The 15328-nt window shown below is 45.2% G+C and overlaps 1 protein-coding gene across 3 annotated transcripts in view; it reads left to right on the forward strand.

The window, feature by feature from the left end:
* The window catches only part of tafa5l (TAFA chemokine like family member 5, like), a 54474-nt gene that overhangs the window by 22878 nt on the left and 16268 nt on the right, over positions 1-15328 (forward strand). Inside the window, exons 5-6 of one of the 3 annotated variants that reach the window (XR_004775547.2) lie at positions 7080-7123; positions 9197-10202. Coding sequence is in view for 1 of the 3 variants with exons in the window: in XM_035521807.2 (XP_035377700.1) it covers positions 7080-7103 (24 nt within the window). In the remaining 2 variants the exon portion in view is untranslated. Of the gene's footprint in view, positions 2793-7079; positions 7124-9196; positions 10626-15328 lie in introns of those variants that run through there. The other 2 variants (XM_035521807.2, XM_081707861.1) reach the window with 2 other exon arrangements.

Consider the following 15328-nt stretch of genomic DNA (forward strand, 5'->3'; position numbering starts at 1 on the left):
GAGTCTGGCCACAAGCACTGCTCTGGGCCACGGAGATGAGGCAGGCAGCTTCAGCCTCTCACACCGCAGAGCTTATGACTCACATTAAGCAAATTTATCCTGAAAACAGGAAGGATTACTGTTTGTAATGAGGTTTTTTCCTTCTCAACGTTGTAATGACTGCAGTTGTGTGCGCTGCAGCGTGCTGGATCCTAGTTTGGCACCTATTCTGCAATCTGTACGGACCAGTGGGTTTGTAGGCAGGCTCTGTGGCGGCATGGCCCTGACCCGGCCCTGACCCGACCCTGACCGCTATCTCGCCTGATATCCAGTTTCACACGACTGCTTAAGCTCATCAGTGACTCGTCAAGCCTGGATCAGCAGGTTCAGGTCTGTTAAAATGAAATAAGGACCCACTGTTGTTAGTAGAGAGATACACTGGAGTCCCGAGTCTGGATGGTAGCAGCATAACTGAGGGGGCTGAAGTGATATGTGGGCTGATAAGCACTGCCTGTAGAAATGTTCAAATATCATTCATTGTACTTTTATAGAGCAGGTTAAGGTTGAGTTTGGTTCATTATATTTATTACTCTGAATTGCTGTGACAGGGTGGGATGGTTGGGGAGGTGCTGATGGATTTGTACTCAGGTAACAGATAAAGAGTGAGGTAGCAGGGTTTTTTTTCTGCAGTGGGTGGGCTACGGACTACACTGGGAGCTCTTCAGAGACATGAGCTCAGCAAAATGGCTGGCATTAAAATGCTGAGTCACCCTGTCAGGTGTTTGATGATACCTGCATGAGTGCAGCTCAGAAGGAGGGTACTTCTTGCTAGAGAAGAGAGGATAGCAGCACAAGTTAGATGTCTTGAGGAGATATATGTTTTTTAACGACCCAAACAGTGAACATCTAATGATGCTACTTCTTCTTTGGCTAGTATGCTCTCTCTGTCTCTCTCTCGCTCTCTCTCGCTCTCTCTCTCTCTCTCTCTCTCTCTCTCTCTCTCTCTCTCTCTCTCTCTCTCACACACACACTCCCCCTCCCCCCACTCTCACATTGCCTCCTTTCTTTCTCTTGTTCTCTCTCACTCTCTTTCTCTCTGTCACACCCTATTCTCTATTCTCTTTTCTGTCTCTCACCTTAAGCCAATTTCTTGTTTTTGGCTGTGGTGAACTTAGTGTGTGTGAAATGAAAATGGGTATTTACAGCAGTGCTTCGCGAACAATGCAAAAATCAGGTGCGTACCTCTGAATTAAAGCTAACATTCAGCACGTCCACCTTACACTTCACTCCTCCAATCCACTGGGATACATTGGAGGAATGATGTAGAAAGTACCTGTCCAGTTACTTTCTATATCACAACACACACGCCCCCCACGCCCCCCCAACCCACCCACAGGCAGTCTGCCACATTGTATCTTTTTTTCCTGCGTCTATTTCCTCTGTCCCCCCCCCCCCCCCCCCAAGCTCTACGTCTCATTAATGGCAGTGCTCTGTCAGTGCGAATTCAGTGTTAAGAACAAGAGGCAGACAGGAAGACAGAGAGAGAGAGAGAGAGAGAGAGAGAGAGAGAGAGAGAGAGAGAGAGAGGGAAAATGTGGGAGAGAGAAGTGGAGACTGAGAGACTGAAAGAGAAGAGTGGGATGTGGAGTCAGAGAGAGACGTGCTGGAGACGTGCGCGAGAGAGAACGGGAGCGCTGAAGAGATAAAGGATGTGAGGGAGCGGTATCGGACACCGAGAAAGAGAGACAAGTGACACTGGCGACTAAGGCAAAGCTTCAGGCAGGCATTTTATTCGGCAAACCGTAGCCAGTGACTGATCTGACGGGGGTCACAAGGAACACAGCATCTTCTACACGAGCACCCCCGCCCGGCGCGCACGCCACCCTTCTCCGCCACCCCCGCACTCGCTTTCCGCGCACGTATCAGTCCTGTGTACCCGCGCCCACCCACGCTGTCAGAGACCACTAAATATCTGAGTCACGGGGGTATTGCAGAATCCTCCGAGAGTCTATATCCGCTGCAGTCTTGCACTGTGCTCTCCTTTTCCGAGTGCGTTTATGAAGCCAAACACTTCTGGCTCACCGGGTCAGCTGATTTGATTTTTGCTCGTAAGAGACAGATCTCCAGGGCCAGCGTCACACTGCAGAGCTTTTGCAATGCGTGACCAGCAGCGAGGCGATCCGCCGTCACAGCCTGCTTACCCTGGCTGCAAACGCAGCCGTTTTAAATCCTGTAATTAAATGCATGATGTGCACGTTAATAAACAACGGACGCTTTGTATACTGTACGAAGAACAAAGACATAGAATATGAATACCTAAAACTGCAAAGTGTCATTTCAAATCGCTGATCTTTTTACATCCTTGGATTAAAGCATTATCTCAAAATCCATTCAATTCTAGAGTAGGTTTTGTTTTTATTGCTGTAATGCTTTCTGTTCTGGCAGTCACGTAACTGCTATGATGCAACAGTGTTAACAGATGCAGTTATAATGACGGAGTATCTCGTACTAAGGATTCAGCATTTATGTAACATTAATTACTTCATTTAAAGGGTTTACTTGAGTTTAGGGAGAAAATCTGCTTTGTTTCTGAAATTAACTGTCTTAATAATTACTTATTATGGCAAGCAAAATAGTTCCGCTAATATATTACGCAAGAAGGCATTTATGAAAGCTACCGCCATTTCTTGTTCTAAAATATAAATAGACATGTTTTACCAAATGAAATTATTTAATGCAATTTGCAAATATTATGTTCATCCCTTACTTAGAATGATCACTTTAATTCAATACACCTACTCTAGACCTGAGACTACTGCGTTTTATAGTAGCTTGTAAGTTTATATACATATATCACACAGATAGATAGATAGATAGATAGATAGATAGATAGATAGATAGATAGATAGATAGATAGATAGATAGATATTCAAAATTGTAGTAAATTACAGTTTCCACAGAAATAAATATATATATATATATATATATATATATATATATATATATATATATATATATATATATATATATATATATATGTGTGTGTGTGTGTGTGTGTGTGTGTGTGTTTGTTTGTGTGTGTGTGTGTGTGTGTGTGTGTGTGTGTGTGTGTGTGTGTGTGTGTACAGACAGTGAACTGAGTACATGGAATAGGAAGAAAAGCATTTGTAGCCAGTAAAGATCAGTATCTGTACACTAATTGATGCTCCTCATCTTTATTTTACTACTCTTTTAACCACAGTTTTCTGACATCTAAAGAGTACGTCTGGTACGCATTCACTTACTAGATGAATTGGTGCTTCATCTAGAGAAATTGCTTAATTTATGTCAAACTGCAAGATTTTAGCCATTCTAGATGAAGGTCTATGAGCTTAATGTTGAAAGTAAGTTCATCTGCAGTGATGCATCATGTGGAATAGTTGTCATCTCTCTCTCTCTCTCCCCCATATGGTGTCCTGTGCCGACGTCTTGCCTCTTTGTATTGCCATTTCCACATGGCCTGGTCGAAGCTATTGGGGATGTTTGGTATAGGTGCACCAGGCCCTGATCTGAGCCAGTCTCTCCCACCAGGCCCTGATCTGAGCCAGTCTCTCTCACCAGGCTCTGATCTGAGCCAGTCTCTCTCACCAGGCTCTGATCTGAGCCAGTCTCTCTCACCAGGCTCTGATCTGAGCCAGTCTCTCTCACCAGGCTCTGATCTGAGCCAGTCTCTCTCACCAGGCTCTTAAGTGAGCCAGTCTCTCTCACCAGACCATGATCTGAGCCAGTCTCTCTCACCAGGCCCTGATCTGAGCCAGTCTCTCTCACCAGGCCCTGATCTGAGCCAGTCTCTCTCACCAGGCTCTGATCTGAGCCAGTCTCTCTCACCAGGCCCTGATCTGAGCCAGTCTCTCTCACCAGGCTCTTAACTGAGCCAGTCTCTCTCACCAGGCCCTGATCTGAGCCAGTCTCTCTCACCAGGCTCTGATCTGAGCCAGTCTCTCTTACCTGGCTTCAGCCGTGAGACCTTGCTGGTCCATTTAAAAAACTTTCAAGTGTTTGTTTCATTCCTGCTGCATAAGGACCAACAGCACCACGTTTTAAGAGGCCCTTAGACTCATTCTCTAAAGAACAGCCATGTGATGTACTCATTATGTGCACTGTTCACGGACACTGAAAATGTTCTCTGCCATTTACACTCATTCTTAGAGATGAGTATTTTCCTGCTAGCAGTACATGAAGAAAAATATCCTTAAATGCCTTACCCTTGTTCCCTTCCCACTTAGATATGCATCTTGTGGTATCCTGTGCAGTCAACATTTGGTAGTTTGTCTTTAAGGAGTGCTACTCTATCGATAAGTGCTTCATTAGCTGTTTGGACCACCTCTGCTCCTAAGGCAGCAGTAATAATTACAACCGCGGCTCTGCTCTCAGCCACTGGGAGAGATAAATCAATCTTTAAATGGTTAAACCCAGCTGAGGCATAAAGCAAGGAGCTCCACTCACACTTGGCTCATGGAGATGCTCTTAATTCGTGGTTGCCGTGCCTACAGTTACCGTGGAGATGGACACTAGTGCAAGAGGGTGAATGTGTCTCGCAGTCCCTCAGCCACTAAGCTCACTTCTAGCTCAGACTTCCCTGCATATCATTAGCACTTTGTTTTATTTAAATGTCTAGATGGAGTTTGCCTGTTGGCACAGAGGAATGTGTATCTCAACATCACTAAAGAATGAGTCTCTGCCTTCACAGCAATTTGATCCTTATTCCAATTTAGTGGTTTTTGATTCAGCCTCAGAAATGCTTTCTTTTGTTGAAGATTACTGGATTAGGCTCTCTCAATTTTTAAATATATGCTTATTTTAACAAAAATGAAAAAAAAAAATGCAAATGGTACCTGACAACAACTTTCTGACAGCAAAGTGTCATCGAATAGAGGCAGTTTGTTCAAGTCAGGAATTATACAGAACTGCTGGGCTTATCTCCATAAGTCTCCGTGATTATTAGTGACTCACTCATATTGTGTTTCCCACAGCGAGACTGTCTGCACAGAGACCGTACTGTCTTATAACCCCTTGATAGACTCAAGTGCGCACTATGTAGAAAACGATTACTGGAAGAGGTAACTGAGGTAGTTTGTTTCGTTCTGGCATTAAAAATCTTTCTTCCTGGTTTCTTTGTTATTAAAAAGTGTGAGATAATTAGATTCAGTGCAAGCGCTGATTCAGTCCAATCCCAGCGTGATCCAATACGGTGGCAGTCAGAGGATGAATGCTGCTGAGCTGGCAACAACAGGAATCGAGGCATCGATTTGCCGAATTCATTGTTATGCACCTAATCACCACAGATATGACAGAGGCATATTTGCTGTCGCATAGAATAAACAGTAAATGCTGTCGCGGTTGGAGTGGTTTTGATTTGAGTCCCTTCCCTCCCACAACAGCAACAGTGCCAGGCCACCCCATCCGCACCCACACCTGTGAAGCTGAACACCTGGAGCCCGCGCCTCACTTGTGCTAATGAAAGCTAATGCACTCAATTAGAGGAGCACACATTAGGAGTCTGGGCCGCTCTGCTGGCGAGATGGCGGAGCTGCTCTTCATCTTCATCTTCCTCAGCCGCGTGCCCGGAGGTGTCCGCACTACGGCATTAGCACGCCGCTTCCTGCAGCGCGGCCGAACGTCGATGCTGTCTCAGCCGACTGCTTGCCGGCACAGGCAGCAGTGTCTGCGCCTACATCTGTCTCTCATGTTCTTTTGCCCTCGTGCAGAACACACCGGATGTGTGTTTTTTCCCTTTGGTACCCTTTTTAAAAACGATAGGAACCAAATAACCTATTTTACTGAGGTGGTGATTATCTATCTACAGTACACAAGTCAAATAAAACACCACACAGAATCAGTAGCTAAACACAAGACTGTGCACGTGTGTGTGTGTGTGTGTGTGTGTGTGTGTGTCCCTCTCTCTTTTCACTCTCCCTCAGGAGGACCCACTCACCTTGTTAGCCTTTTAATTAGCAGCCTCAGTTGATAGTGCCTCCCCCAAGCGCTGCCTCAGCAGTTTCCTTCTGAGTTGGTGTCTCCCAATCAATAGCCAAACAGGCGTGAGGCCCATGTACTCCATAAAAGCATTTTCTCTTGAAGGCAAATGAACAGGAAGAAAAGCTAGCACACCTTTCACATCTCACATTAAAAAAAAAAGAAAAAAAAAAAAAGAAAAAAAAAAGATGTTTCAAGACATTTTTGGAGGGGGGGAGGCATACAGAGAGCGAGAGAGAGAGAGAAAGAGAGAGAGAGAGAGAGAGAGAGAGAGAGAGAGAGAGAAGGAAAAAAATCTAATAAAAAAATCTGGTGCCCCCTCACAGGATTCTATTGTTTGCTTACTCTGGACCTTATTTTTTCTGTTTTGATTTAACGATGCTGCGAGGGTACTTAGCATTTAGATGACATGTTTGAGGAGAGGAGCTATAGATCAAGCAGGCTGCGTGCGGTGTTTCACAGATAGCACCAGGCTCTCTGGGCAGGCAGGCAGACGGCTAGAATACCAACCATCCACTGGGCGCACAAGCGCTGCCAAGACTGCTGTTAATGGCAATCAGCATAGATGTGATGCCAGTAAATGGCTCAGAGGGTCACTGGCATGCTAATGAGGATGGTGCATCCAAATAGCTTCGACCCACCCACGACTCCAGAGCACCATCAGACTGCGACGAACTAAAAAAAAAATCTTGGATGAGAAGGTGGAAAGTTGGGAGAGTTCTTGAACTCGATGCCCAAACATACCCGACGCTCAACCAAAGATCGGAGAATGAAAGCTTCAATGACCCGTGCGCAATGCCAATGGAGAAGCCAAGTAACAAAACATGGCACAAGAAGAGTCTCAGGGTAATGAAATCTCCAAGGCTCCCGTTTTCACGGGTAACAGGAACTTATGGTCCCCTTGATGGCTGTAGCATCCAGCTATTGGTTTTCTTTTTGGGAATGTTACATTAAACCTAGGAAGTCCCTCAGGTGTTCATGTCATTTCATGTTATGGAAAGATGTTTTTTGCACAGGGATTTGTGTAATTTGTTGGGTGTCTATTGGAGTTCCTGACTAAGAATTTGATCTTTTCTGTGCTACAGCCTCTGCCCAAGGAACCATCTTAAAGGACATCAGCAGAGAAGAGGTGAGGGCCTACACAACATAACACCCACAAATAGTCACACAGCACCAACACACACACACGCACACACACACACACACACACACACGTATAGATATGCATATAAATACAGATTAAATATGCATATTATTTATTTAGATCATTCTGCTGGGAGGAAATATGAATACACACACACATAGTATTATTTATTTAGACCATGTAGTTAATGCTTTGCACAGAGAGGCCACTTCTTCTGCTCAGAAAGCTCACGCACTGTAGTAAGATCACTGGTCGACGACCACAGAGAGCTCTGAGTACGCGGACAGAAGTACAGTGTAAATCCTCTCATTTATCCAGCCCATTTCGCATGGACATGGTTGATTGAACGGTCTCGGGGAGGACCCAGCTGCTCCGAGGGCAGCAAGGGCCTGCGACGTGCCAGGGCTGCGGTGATGAGCAGAGCGGCCGGTCGCGTAGGACGTGACCGGCAGCCTAAAGTCCAGCTCTGGCCCACCGCACTCTCCCTCCAGAAAGGGGTGCCACATGTTTCATGCACTCGCGTGCCGGTTGTTGCGTGCCAAAGGCGTTCGCGCCCCGCCACACCTTCTGGGCGTGTGTCAGACAGAAAGCAGGGTACAGGGAGGTTGCGACCTCATGATCGTGCTCTGGTTTAAGCAGTTAGAAGCCGTCGCTCACGGTTCCATACAGTCGATCCCCCTTCTTCTTATTTCATGGATATAAGCTGATTGTAAAGTTTGTGTTTTGCATCATTTTAATACCCTGATTTTAGAGTATTTTAGTGATTTTTAGTGTAATACATTTGTCAATTTATTCTTCTACCATGAGAATCATAAACACCAAAACTCACAAAAAAACCCTAATCACTACCACTCATCCTGTTGAGATCTTAATTAAAGCTTTGTGCAAGATATCACTGCATATTGGTACAGCCATCAAGCAACATTTGATTGGCTGTGGGATTTCATAGGCAGCTGGATTTGACTGGCAGCTGGACTTGTCTCAGAGGTTATGGTATTAAAAAGCACATGTTAAGAAAAGATTATATACTTTGAAAATCCCTCTGAGAAGTGAGGAGTTACGAGTATGATGAAACTGGTTTCTTTTATTTACATTTTAATTAATTTCATATATTATTAAAAAATTTACGTTGAGGTGCACATTACAAATTAGAGCTGCGAGGTGAACAATTTTGCATCCAAAAAAATAAATAAATAGATAGATAGATAGATAGATAAATGTGTGGGAAAAAAATATGTTACATATGTTTTTTTCGGGGGCTCAGATCAGAGGCGTGCATAGCTGCTGGTGAGAAGCCTGTGGCTGCGTTATCTGCATTTCCAGCATGCTACAGTCTCATCGTCCTAAGATTGATTCATCCAGTCTGGACAGAGAAAGCCACATGAATCACAGGCAACTGCAGACAGACAGGGCAAAAAAAGAGAGAAGTGGGGATATCATAAATATTTATTTGCGGACAGTGGGGCAGAATTTATGGAATTCTGTTCCGATCTGTGAAATTATATTTAAGTCTATTAAAGTTTCATTTGGTCAGAGAAATTCACAAATTCCTGTAGTGAATTACTTATTTGTGTTGTAAAATGTGTTGCGTAGACTGTTAGCTGCACACCACTGGTTTTGCTGAAGATTCTCCAAGAGAGGAGAAAACTGTAAAGACGCTGGTGCAGGGATTCTGTCTGAAAATATCCAGCTCCTTCAGGGAGAAAGTCAGGAAGTGCTGCGTGCAGATATTAAAAACATATCAAATAACCCTAGAAAAGTGGAACAAATGATGTGATTTTTCTACTGTATCTCTTCATTTAATATAAAACCCCTCTAACTCTTCTTCACTCTTTAAAATTTTCCCCATAAAATATGATGCAGAGCTTAATGGAATTTTATTGCAAACCGTATGAAAACAAAATAAGCGAGAAGATCAATGAAAATGTAAATGTGGAGTGGAGAAGAGAAGGTGTCCGGCCAAGCGTGGCATGCTGCCTGATTCTCCCTGTCTCCTTTGATCACGCCACACAGTGTGCTTTCCTCCCCTCTTCACACTCTCTCTTTGTGTGCATGCAGGTCTATTGACATTCATGGGAACATCACAGACCAGAAGTCATTCATCAGACCAGCACATTGTATCCATCCTCTCACCCTGGAGCTAAAACAACTCACGCGCCCACCACCCTGCTGACCTACCCAGCGACACCATCGGCTAACTCCTCCCCCTTTCCAGCGACACCACTGGCTGACTCCTCCCCCTTTCCAGTGACACCACCGGCTGACTCCTCCCCCTTTCCAGCAGATGTCACTGCAGTCACACACAGCCAAGCATCTCTGGGGTCACTGGATCTCCACCCCCGACTGCTCAGTTTATGACAAGACCGAAATCTCTGGAAGATGATCTTTAAAAACCCAAACATCTGAGCAGCTTTGGAGTTTAGCGTTCTTATGAAGCCTACAGCAGGTGGGAGCATGCCGTTTCAGGTTCAGGCATACTCTAAAGACACGGAACAAGCTGTTGACACTCAGCAGACATCAGGCACGGATTATAGGAGCAGGACAGAGGCGCCTTTAGGATTATGAAATGGAGACTAGCAGAGTTTGGATCGCTCCGGCAACCTGGATGAGAAAGTCTTTCAGAACATGTGATAGCTGTCCCATCTTGCTGTCTTCACCCCATCTTACCTTAGAGACAGAAAGCATTTTGGCCCTCAGTGGTTCTGCTAATGTGACTCTCATAAGGGTAAACATATCAGCCTGTCTTTGTGATGAATGCAGACATTAAACACCAAGTAAAAATGACTGGGCCCTGATCGCTGTTGCCATGTCTGCAGTGTGCTCTATCTGGCCTCTCTCCTGATTTTTGAACATAGGAACACTTTGACACACCTCTCTCGTGCTTTTGAGCACAAGAGGCACTGTCCGCCTGTCTCCTGCTCTCCCGGGTTCCCCTGATTGTTGCCTTTGAGTGTCTCCATAGGACGCAGTGTTTCGCTTCTATGAATCTTCTGTTTTGACTGTGAGTTGACGTGCGGTGACACCTGGGAGGACGCCCTGAGATAGGACGCGAAATGAAGGGCAGGTGTGTGCACACACATTACACGCATGCACTGTTACGGGGCCGGGGATGATGGGGTCAGATTGCATCAGCGTTCTATTGTCTGAACACCTCTCATTATGTAGATTTCTGTGTCTCCAGTGTGCAAGGAGCAAAAAACATATTTGCCCTGTACTTATGTTACTTTATTGTTTGGTTGATGGCCAGGAAAAAGGATAAGACTCAAACTGAGGTGCTGCATTTAAAAGCAAATCGCACAGCGGATGTAAGGACTATGTGTGGACTAACAAGCATAGATAAAAGGCAAAAAGAAAATGGCCACTTTGGTGAGCAGTAGGCTAGTAATTTATCAGTCTGGAGGGGTAGGCAGAGCTCCCTCAGTTGTGAATTTTAATGGTGTTTTATGGTTCCTAATAAAGTCTGTTATGCTTCTGGCAAATATGCAGAGCACAACATCTCTCGCTTCCAATTACTGAGAAACTCAAGGAAAGACTTCAGTCATTCATTACACTGCACTCTTGCCCAGAAATAACAGGAGAATCTCTCTCTCTCTCTCTCTCTCTCGTTCTCTTTCACACCCCTCTCTGCCTCTCACAAAATCCTTTGGCCTTTTCATAAGGCCCAGACATACACCCGAGATGTGACAAGACAGTCTGTTCTCACGACGGCATTAAAAAACAGGGCTTCAGCAGCCAATTTAGTGCGGCGGCGATGACACGCCAAAGAGAAACAGCGATCATTTGCGCGATTCTCATCTGTGTTTGCTTCTTGCCCAGTCATTTAATGCCACAGCCGAAACTCATATTCATTTGCTTCTCAGCTCTATTAAATCCTAAAGCACAAACACCCTACAGCTCCTCTAGCGGCTGACCTAATGGCAAACGCCAACGAGATTCCCCCCAGAATCAATGGAACATTGCCACAGCCAAGTAGAGCTGCCTTAGTGTACCCAGACGTCGAAAGACGCGGCATCTTGTCATTCAGATGTCAACTTGTCATTTATCGGCCCAGACGGCTCTATTATGGACGTGTAAGACCACAGGCCTGATATATCCTGACACAACCATCTGTTCCTGTGTCACGCCGCTGTCATATTTATGTACATATTTGCTCGTGGTAAGCACTCCTTGCGGTTTAATCAATAGCCACCGGAGCATCATCACAGGTAGCAGGTTGTGGGTCGCAGGTCAGCCGGTGGCTAACGCTAGCGCTTCCTCCTCATCCGACACCCTGCGCCTCCACGCCTCATGCGATTTGTCTGCCCGTACTGATCACAGAGCTGGCAGGCACATCCACAGACCGACCAGACAGCGGGCCAACACCTCCCACGTCCGCAAAGAAGCGGAGCACGTGCTTTTTGTGTCCAAACCTCCACCCGAGCGGCAGAATGTCTGAGGCGTCCATGGGATGTGTGTGGCGGTGAGCGGGCGGAGACCAAGGAAGGGGCTGTCCTCTTGACACACGTGCCGGACAGAGGGAGGATGGGGAGTGAGTCAGGATACAAGCCTGCTGCACACTCTCACTCGTACTCTCACTCACTTCCTTTCAGAAGAGATTCTACCCATTCGCAGCAGTCAAAACGTAGCCATAAGCAGGGTGTACACATGGTTTACGAGGTCATGGTAGTTAACCACTATGATACTGAAGCCTGCCGCCTTGACTTGCAAATGCCTGGGTGTATGCATCTAAAATGTTTGTATGGTTAAAATGTTTACATGATCCGTACTATGTGCTTCCAAACTCTTGACATCCAAGTCACATGCACGATAATGACCTTTGACAGATATCAAACGCCTACAAGGCACGGCCTTCTCTGAGTCGGGGATCCCAATGTGCTGATTGATCGCGTGGATTGTGAGCTTGGCACTTAAACTAAATGACTTCAAATTCACAAAAAAAATGTAAAAATATCCAGCTGCTGCCTCGGGTCGCGGTACTTAGTACGGCATCGCACTGAACCTTTCGGTTCCATCATCCATGTAATGGAGATTACTTGTTAATGTACTATATGCTGCAATTGTTGTGGCCAGCCGAGTATGGATGGACCACCAACAGAATGTGCCTTTCAAACAGAACTAGCCTTTGTAATGAAGTCATACTGAAACGTGAAATCTTAACTCTGGACTGAGCTGCTTCATGGGGTTTATAATAGCAATCATTGCAGCAGTCAAATTTTGAAAATTTGAATTAAAAGTGAAGGCTTTGTGTGTGTGTGTGTGTGTGCACCTGAGAGGATTTAAAACTTTGTGGTGAGACGAATACCTTGACATAGCCGCCCCTCCCCCTCTCCCTCACTGATAGCCTCCCAGGGATTGCTAACCTATGAGAGAACTCACTAGCCCATGGGCTTTGTGTTTTTGTGTGTGTGTGTGTGTGTGTGTGTGTGTGTGTGTGTGTGTCGGGAGGCAGCTCCATACTCCCAAATACATTGCTGTTGCTTGCACAGCGTATGAGACTTGACACACACCTGAGGGAAGACCATAAGAAGTTATGGACACACATTCTGCAGGGACCACATAACACTTTTAGAATCTCTTCCAATTTTGAGTACATTTTGTAGACAGTTCGTCTTGATTTTGCTTTTGCAAAAAGAACAGCGGCATCCTTACACAATATCCTAAATTTGTACTGTTTAAGGAAACATGAAGCAAACATGATTCACAGTTTAGCAGAGTGAATCAGATTCTAAAAAAGAAATGTGTCACGCCACCATATTTACAAAACTGAAAAAATCTATCCTTCACGTGTGAATAGACGTGTGTTAAGAATAAGAATACACGAGACAACCTGTGGAAAACCAACAGGGTACCCTTTTCATCAGTATGGTGCCAGACGCTTGTGATTTCACCAGGGGAAAGAGTTTCTTTTTTATTAATTATGTTTCCAGCTCCTACACAGGTTTCACCTCTGCCGTCCACTAGCACAAGACTAGGTCGCCTCAGGACATATCAGAAAATACATTCTCCTGAAAGTATTGATGCTGTGGTTAATGTAGTTTGTCCCCTCCAGGGTACAATGCCATCCTTGTACTGGAATGCCAATTTGGGTTGTTTTGTGCGGCCTGATTACTTTCCTCTTTCTTCTCCAACCCTGATTCACGCCCTCCTCATGGCAGCCTCAGAAACTGACATGAAACACCACTCCTCTTTTGATTATAATGTTACAATCTCTGAGAGTAAGCTGTTTGAACACTTTTTTAATCTTTGACTCAACAAACTGGATAAGAGGAAAGGATTAAATGAGGGTGTGTTCAAGTGCAAATGTATGTGTGGTTGGAGGGATGTATGAAAAAAAAAGTGTAAAAAACGTACACCACACTTCAGCTGATAAGAGCAGTCACGTGCTGGCTGTATAAGAGGTTTAAATACGCTTTAAATACGAGACCGGGAGAACAGCGGACGTATCTCACTCATGAAGCTCTGAGAAGACGGAACAGTCTGCTGCAGGAATCACCTACACATTTTGCACCGTGGCAAAGAACAGAGCAGCGCACACGTTTAGCCCAACGGCCATCCAGCTGAGACGGCTGAAGCGTGGCATGCATTTTACAAACGAGCACAACCAACTGCACGGTCATAGCTGCTGTTCTGGTGCATCCGGCATTTCTGAGGTCATTCCTGCGTCATCGCGGACCAACGCAGCGACGAGAAGAAGCTGAACTCGTAAGCGGCCCTCCCCAGTTTAAATCCAGCAGGTTCAGCGCTGATCGATTGTAATCATTTGGAACTGCTGTCCCTTCCTTGTGTTATTTCCTATCTGTGGCTTGATCGTTACTGTGAACATTATACAGGCTGCAAATATAAAAATTTATTTATGTGCGCTTCTCTCTCTTTGTTTACCCGTTGCGAATTTCCAACTCGTGTCGTTCAGAGTTACACGTCAGCGTGTTCAGTATGGCAGAGCAAGGCCTTCTGCTTTTCTCCCCTTCCACGGAGAAGCCACATGTCTGTCACAGGGAGCGGCAGGCAGGTGTTTATTAAAATAAGTGCAACAGCACAGGCTCGCTGAGCGAGCGGACAAACAAAAGGGGGACAAGCAGCCTAACGAGTTACTAGACAAACCCGGAGGCTAGAGGCAGTCTGCAGATTTGGACGCACGCAAAGAGTCTCCTGCAGAGGCTTACGCAAAACAACTATAGATGGGACCCACGGGAACAAGTAGCCAAAAGAAACTGAAACATTTGCACACAGTGAACTAATACTTGGATGACTGGAATAACAGAAGTGATCGGAACTGGTGATTAGTGCATGCAGGTGTGTGTGTGTGGTGGACTTGGTCCCAACCGAGGCGTGATGGCGTCCAGTTGTACCGCGTGGGCTTAATCTGTAAAAGAGCAGAAACAGCAGCTGCTGTGTGTGCACGAATGAAGCACTATTACTCAAATGCTCTTAAGTTGCTTCTAACCTTTTTAATTTCTCAACTGAATCCTAAAAAAGGTTCAGGAATATAAAATCACCAGTGATGATAGTAATAAAGTTACAGTAACTACAAAAGCAGAATTTTTTTTTTCTGTAAGGATGACCCTCTTACTTTAACTTTCTTTAACAGTATTACTTGATACACCTCTTTCATAAGTAGAACAATATTCTGGACTCCTAAATTGGCCTTTACCAAAGGCGGCACTAAAAAATATGAAATGCTCAGAATCTGACTCCCAGTCATCTGTTTCCGTGGCTTTCTGATGTTCTGGATCACTAGTCACTAATCATACTTATAAATCTCGATGGGGGGTTGGGGTTAGCAGGTGCTGCTCAGTGATGCGTATCATCACATCTTTCCACTGCTCATAGGGTCGTCGAGGAGCCTGCACAGGACTGCACTTGCTTATTTACTAAGGCTTGGTCCAGGTAGACCTCTGCCATCAGTCTGCTTGGTCATGGAAGCCGGAGTGACCTACACTAATCGATGAAAAATGAGATTGATTTAATTTCCTTTCAACTCATTATTCTCTGTAATTTGCCATTCTTTGGCAGCTGTCTCGATGGCGCTGAGGAAAAGCTTGTCGTTAATCTTGATAAGTGTAAATATTGCAGTGGTGAACAGCCTGATACGCAAACTGAGGTCCCCAGTGTCATGGGAACAGTACGAACACCCAGGAGTCAAATCTCTTGGTACGACAGCACAAAATCAAATGTGTCACTCAGCACAGA

The sequence above is a fragment of the Electrophorus electricus genome, chromosome 25 (assembly GCF_041902795.1).
Source record: "Electrophorus electricus isolate QZ-2024a chromosome 25, ASM4190279v1, whole genome shotgun sequence".
NCBI classification, from domain to species: Eukaryota; Metazoa; Chordata; class Actinopteri; order Gymnotiformes; family Gymnotidae; genus Electrophorus; species Electrophorus electricus.